Source organism: Danio rerio, chromosome 23, assembly GCF_052040795.2.
Source record: "Danio rerio strain M-AB ecotype USA chromosome 23, GRCz13ab, whole genome shotgun sequence".
Classification (NCBI taxonomy): Eukaryota; Metazoa; Chordata; class Actinopteri; order Cypriniformes; family Danionidae; genus Danio; species Danio rerio.
Window position 1 is genome coordinate 12,158,447 of NC_141043.1, and position 6,554 is coordinate 12,165,000.

A 6,554-nucleotide genomic window follows, 5' to 3' on the forward strand; every position below is an offset into this window, starting at 1 on the left:
CTAACTTGCAAAAAAGGCTTTCGAAAAAGTCAAAGTTATTTTAATGCACATTTATATGTTACTTGGTAGTAGAAATAATAAGTAATGAGTATTTATATAGGGCATTTTATTGTGTATGGCCATACACCCAAAGCTCTTCACAGTCGTGAGGGGGTCTCTCCACACCACCACCAGTGTGCATCATCCACTTGGATGATGTGATGCCAGCCACATGACAATGTCACCAGTGCACTCACCACGCACCAGCTATAGGGGAAGTGGAGAAACAGTGATACAGCCAATTTGGTGGATGGGAGGATTAGGAGGCCATTTTTAATGGCCACAGAGAGTCAGGACCTCGGTTTAACGTCTCAAGGGCATTTGAGATCACACAGACCACATTGAGCACCTCATGCTGGCCTTACTAACACCACTTCCAAAAGCAACCTAGTTTTAACATGTGGTCTCCCAACCTGGTACTGGCCAGGCTTGGCCTTGCTTAGCTTCAGTGAGAAAATGGGCTCTTGGATGATATGTCTGTAATACAAATGCTATTTCTGTACTGAGAAACAGTTCCTTTGTCAGAAAAAAAACTTACATTGTCTGTTTTATGGTCTCATCTTTTCACTTTTCAGTTTTGGTCAGTTTAGATTTGTTTATGTGGTTGTATTCAGATTTCATTCAGACCACACCAGAATTCAATTTGCAGTGAGTGAAGCACATACTGTAAAATATGAACAAAATTTAAATTTTATTAAGTACAAAAAAAAACTATATATTTTGGGTGAATGTGATACTTTATTCATCATGAAAATAAAAAAAAAAATCTTTATTAAAATTATACTTGGGTTTTGTATTTCTAAAATGATAGTTAGCAGCTGCCAAATTCTTATGCATTCAATTTAAATATGGCCTTTGAATAAAAATAAGCAACACAATCTCACGGCAGTTCGTAACTTTTTTCAATTAAGTGGCTAATTCGTATGAATCTGTACAATCTAATTCATACAATTTAGTAAGATTTTCAGTAACACTTTACAATAAGGTTCATTAGTTAATGCATTTACTAACATGAACTAATCATGAACAACACACGTACAGCATTTATTAATCATAATTGAACATTTACTAATGCATTATTAACATCCAAGTCCATGCTTGTTAACATTAGTTAATGCACCATGAGTTTACATGAACTAACAATGAACTACTGTTTTTTCATTAACTAACGTTAACTAACATAAACAAATACAGTAGTAAATGTATTGTTCATTGTTTGTTCATGTTAGTTAATGCATTAATTAACATTAACTAATGAACCTTATTGTAAAGTGTGACCAGATTTTCTTACCCCCCAATGACAGTTGGGTTTAGGTGTAGGGTTTGGTGCCAAACCTACTTTTTAAAATCGTACATTTTCGTACAACTGAACTCATATGAGTTTGTACACTGACAAAATGTGAAATAGTTAAAGGTGCAGTAGGTGATCTGCCAAAATGCTAAACATTTAGCAAAATATCTTTGAAACACAGTCTCTCCCCTGCCGTCCAGAGCCACGCCTCCTGAAACGTGAATGTTTGCACCTTAAAAATTACAGCAGACCCACTTGTTTAAGTCATTTACCTGCTCGAAATGTGTTTAGTAGTTGGCCGGCAGGGTGCAGGAATTACACTTATTACTAAGCCATACTTACATGCTATTTCAGACCAAATATTCAGAGCATGATAAACAATATAGGGAGCACGTCACAGGTTACGAAAAATATAAAACCAACTTCACCTCAGTAAAGCAGGCTAGGTGAAATAGGGTTATTTACTGATGTTTTGTTGTTAAACAAAATAAAAATCTACATTATCAATGCTGTAAAAAGTCCCTCATAAAAATTAATAAAACAGTCCCAACAAACTTTCACTGGAAGATTTCAGTGGCTGAACAACACTTCTGTGCATATAGTCCATTCATAACAACAAACTCTACATAAGCTTTGCATGACTAAAACAGTTTTAAAACAGAACATTACCTGTCTAAAATAAATACTTCATCCATGGTCTCGTCATTCCTCCAGCGTGCAAAACTAACTCCAATATTCATTCAGGATTTTAAAAAGTTTTTATTTAGCCCTTGATTTTACCGCAACTGTAAACACGCAGCAGATCTGCGTAAAGAGATGCGCAGTGGTGCAAATCTACATTTGCTGACAGACAGTTTGGGCTACTTATGATAATTATGTGAATAATTAATTTATAAATGGGATGGGATTTTTTAGTTTTATGCCTTACCCAAAATTTAAAAATGCATATATATATATGATCTTTAGATCATTAACTTTAATCTATGCTATTGGAATGTGAAGAGACTTTCTTATATATCTTATATATCTTTCTTATACATCTTTAGATCATTAACTTTAATCAACACTATTGGAATGTGAAGAGGCTTTCAACCAGCAAAACAAAAAATGTTTCTGATTTCAGAAACAATCACCTACTGCACCTTTAAGTTTCCTCGTGGGTTCAGACTGAAATAAGACACATGGCATTTCTAGCAAACTTCAAAGCAAAACTCGCAGCGTCATACCTTAGCATGATGGAGATCAACGCCATACATGGAGAGTTTCTTGGCATTCTCCAGGAAGTTGATTTCAGCCTCTGCAGGACTCATACCCCTGAGAACACATCATTATTTTGAGCAAATCATAATTCAAGAGTGGCTAATTTAAAAATGTGTCATTCACAGCTGAATATGTGATTGCTTATGCTGCTTGCAAACAGTATCAGTCATTACTACAGCTGCCAATTTAATGTTAGTGTGATTTATCATGCAGTGTATGTTCTTTATTATTAAGTGACAAAAAAGGGTATTTAATCATGTCCCTTGATCTGTAATTAAATAAGTAATTTTCTTACCTTCAGAGTCATTTATATTTAGTATTTTTATATTTTTAAATGAGTTTAAATATATCAGACTTACTAACTTTTTTAAAAGTTTTTTTTATTATCTGAAAATGGTGAATATATAAAACAGTATAATAAAGGTGTCAACATCATCCTAGTTTTTAAAATATCTATAGGCTAATGTGCTTCAAAACAGTGACTAAATTCGTGTTTAGAAGATATAAAACTGATATAAACATGTAAAGCTTGTAGTTTGTCACTTCCGCCTATGTAGATCAACGGTTTTATTCATGTCACCTCATACTTCAGTTTCTCATGAAATCTTGACCAATCATTTGCTCCCTAGTATCTGACATGCCTCGCCTCCTTCAAGACGCTTCACTCTCGCTGACAGAGCTGTGATAAAACAAAACGCTAGTGGCTGTTTTAAAAAAGGAGGAGGAGCTACACTATGTCCCTCTCTTCGTGTTTCGGTTGAGATTACTTTAAACATCTAATAAAAATGCACTTATTAAAGCACTTCACAGGACCTTTTAGAGGACTTCACAGGAACTTTTTTTTTGTGTGTAATCATCTGAAATAAATATAACAATAGACTATGTTTACATTGACATCAGTAATTGAATTATATGCTTTAATCAAATTAAGACAATAATAAGATTCAGGCGTTTACAGGCGTTGGTTTTTGAATGTTTCTTTCATGATCGCGTTTTACATGTTATAGCACATACTTAGATAAACGTCATTGCATCACCGCACTATCCGCATTTTATCAGAAGTTTCATATCATTTCAGGTGTTTCATTATTAGTTTTTCAACTTTAACTGCGGTTTCGCACTTTCACTTTCATTCGGGCATGCCCCGTAAAAAACAAGATATTGGATGCAACTATGAACGGCTGGAAGAGTTGCTTTAATGGAAGTTCATACCGCATGCTGAATGGAAGAAAAAAAAGCTCCGCATTTCATGAGGCAGGTGTCTGTGGTCTGCACTGACTCGGTAGGTGCAAAGTGTGTCAAACAACCGTGTGTGTGTGTGTGTGTGTGTGTGTGTGTGTGTGTGTGTGTGTGTGTGTGTGTGTGGACTATCCTATCGCAAAACGCTGCAAAAATCCCTACATGAGGGTAATAATTCGATTAAGGTGTTTACATGTCTATAATGCACTTATAATGCGACTAAAATCTGCATATTCCACATGTCTAAATTCGATTTCTCTTTAGTTCGATTACGACTTTAATCTGATTAAATGAATCAAAAATCGCTGTTTACATGGTCGACTCTTAATCAGAGTATTGTCTTAATCGCATTATAATCATATTATTGGTGTTCATGTAAACGTAGTCAGTGTGGAGATTATGTGTATTTTTGATGCAAATGCACAAACAACATGGTTTGGCCTTCTGGAAATTAAAGTGAATCAACAGTGCTCACTATCTATGGACAATCATGTCCCCCACACCCAGTTTACATAAAATCCGTTATAAACACTGTGCTAGCTACTATTTGTGTTGAATTAGTTTTAATATTCAGCTATGGGACATTTTGGGAAACATTTTGATTATCCCGTGGTAGATGGATGACCTTCTTTGTATAAATGTGTCAAATTACAGCTCTTTTTTTTAAAGATGTTTTTTTTTTTTCTAGAGTATTAAAAGAATTTTATTATTACTAGTGTAGAGACTCTGGTTCCAATTGACATCAGTGGTACAAAGCTGTCTTGTCTGGGCAATATTTTATTATTTTTATTTTTTATTATTATTATTTTCTGCAGTATGTTTAAATCACCAACCTGATTTTACAAAGCAGGACATCTTTCTGGACTAACATCTACGCTCTGAGAAATAAGGGTACGCAAGCTGTCACTGGGGTGCTACATTTTCAAAGAGTACACATTTGTACTTAAAGGTCCATATTGGTACCTCAAAGGTATATATTACTACCTAAAAATTTAAGAGGGACTCTTTTGTACTGTTTAGGTACTAATATGTACCCTTGAGGTATTAATATCGACCTTTTAGGGACAAATTTGTTCCTTTTGAAAAGGTACCACCCCAGTGATAGCTCTTGTACCTTTATTTTTGAGAGTGTATGTTGATTCAGGAACAACATTCCAATCAGCCAATCAGAATTAAGGAATATGTTTACCGTTTACGTTAAGTAAACTTCCACATGATTGTTATCCAACTATTATTCCTCTCTAATTCTGGGAATCATTTACAGTTACGGTTGGGTTTAGGAGTAGGGAGTAGATATGGATTACATTTTCGAACAAAAATAATGTTCCAGGATCAACATAGATGTTAATCCAGGATCCCATCGTACTTGGCAAAATCATGATGTTCAAGTCGAAATAGTCCATCTTTTTAACAATTTATTTTGTAAGCAATATCTATACAAAGATTGTCTTTTTCTATAAAGCCAAATAAAGACTATAAATACACAAGACATGTCACTCGTATAGTTTTAAATGGGGAAAAGTGTAACGGTCAATAGGGAGAGTGAAACCTCACATACTAGTACAGTAGCCAATCAGCGATCGCTATAGACTGATGTTTCTCCTGCGAGTCCAGACATGCTTTTACAACAGGTAGGTGGTCAACAAACACACTTGAATCTCAGCGAATACTTGTTTACAGAAGTAAGAAACATCCACATAAAGCTTGAAATCTGTGCTTTCAAATGAAGCAACTGCACTTGAAACAAAAGTCGTTTGATTTTGTAATCTGTGTGAAATGAACGCAAGGTACAGTCCGTCCTGTCAAACGCACATCACATGAAAGCAACTACTCAAACGCCCACAAACACTGAGTTGCTGTCATTTTTGGAGGTGATTTGCCATCAAGACCAAGTTGTGGATTATATCAGAAGACCAGCGCAACCAGACAATCATTATTCAGAGGATGATTATGTGTAGAATGGCCATAAATCAGGTTGGTGTTGTGATTTCATTTCTTTCAAGTGCACATGCGGATTAGCTTGGGCAACCTAAAAGTATGCCAATTTTGTTTGATTCAGACGTTTAGAAACAAAACTTATGAGACGGATTATGTTTAATTTTATTGGTGATTTCAAATAATGTAATCGAAAGCTTGGTAAACCATTTTGATGAACTTAATGTTTTAAAAAGTGCCCGAACACACCTGAGAGGCATTTCAAAGATGGCCGCCGAGTGAAATGGTTTGCCTTAAAAGGACTTTGATCCTAACCCTTGTCTGAAGGGGTGATATATTAAAAACTAATCTAAAACTAACTAATGGGGTTCCCGAGAGATCAGACCTTGGTCCAATACTATTTTCTATTTAGACAACATCACTGAAAAAAATTCAGAAACCCTTTGTTTACCTTTGTTAAATAGATTCTTTTTTTCCCTGATCCCATGGTGACACATATTTTAGACACAGACACAGATCGATGAAAGTTCATCATCTACAACTCAACTTGGCGATCTTTTCTACACAACTAATGCAGGCAACTAATTGTAATTTTCTAGGTACTTGCTTTCTGCAACACTCTGTTAGCTGGTCATTCATCGTGATGATGGTCTTCAAACAATTTATAAAACACGTCACACTTCTCTTCATCTCCCTGCACTGGCTACCGCTTGCAGTTCACATCAGGTTCAAAGCTTTGATGTTTGCTACAAAACAGCCACAGGCTCTGCATACTACAACCTCCACATGC

General features: G+C 35.4%; 2 protein-coding genes across 51 annotated transcripts in view; one reads left to right on the forward strand and one right to left on the reverse strand.

Moving 5' to 3' along the window:
• LOC147831238 (uncharacterized) overlaps nt 1-6,554 on the forward strand; it is a 650,544-nt gene that overhangs the window by 550,729 nt on the left and 93,261 nt on the right. The window lies entirely within an intron of this gene.
• The window catches only part of si:dkey-178k16.1, a 151,129-nt gene that overhangs the window by 23,322 nt on the left and 121,253 nt on the right, over nt 1-6,554 (reverse strand). For all 50 annotated transcript variants that reach the window (XR_015523222.1, XR_015523223.1, XR_015523229.1 and 47 more), the window contains exon 8: nt 2,557-2,644. Coding sequence is in view for 39 of the 50 variants with exons in the window: in XM_087306659.1 (XP_087162785.1) it covers nt 2,557-2,644 (88 nt within the window). In the remaining 11 variants the exon portion in view is untranslated. The remainder of the gene's footprint in view (nt 1-2,556; nt 2,645-6,554) is intronic.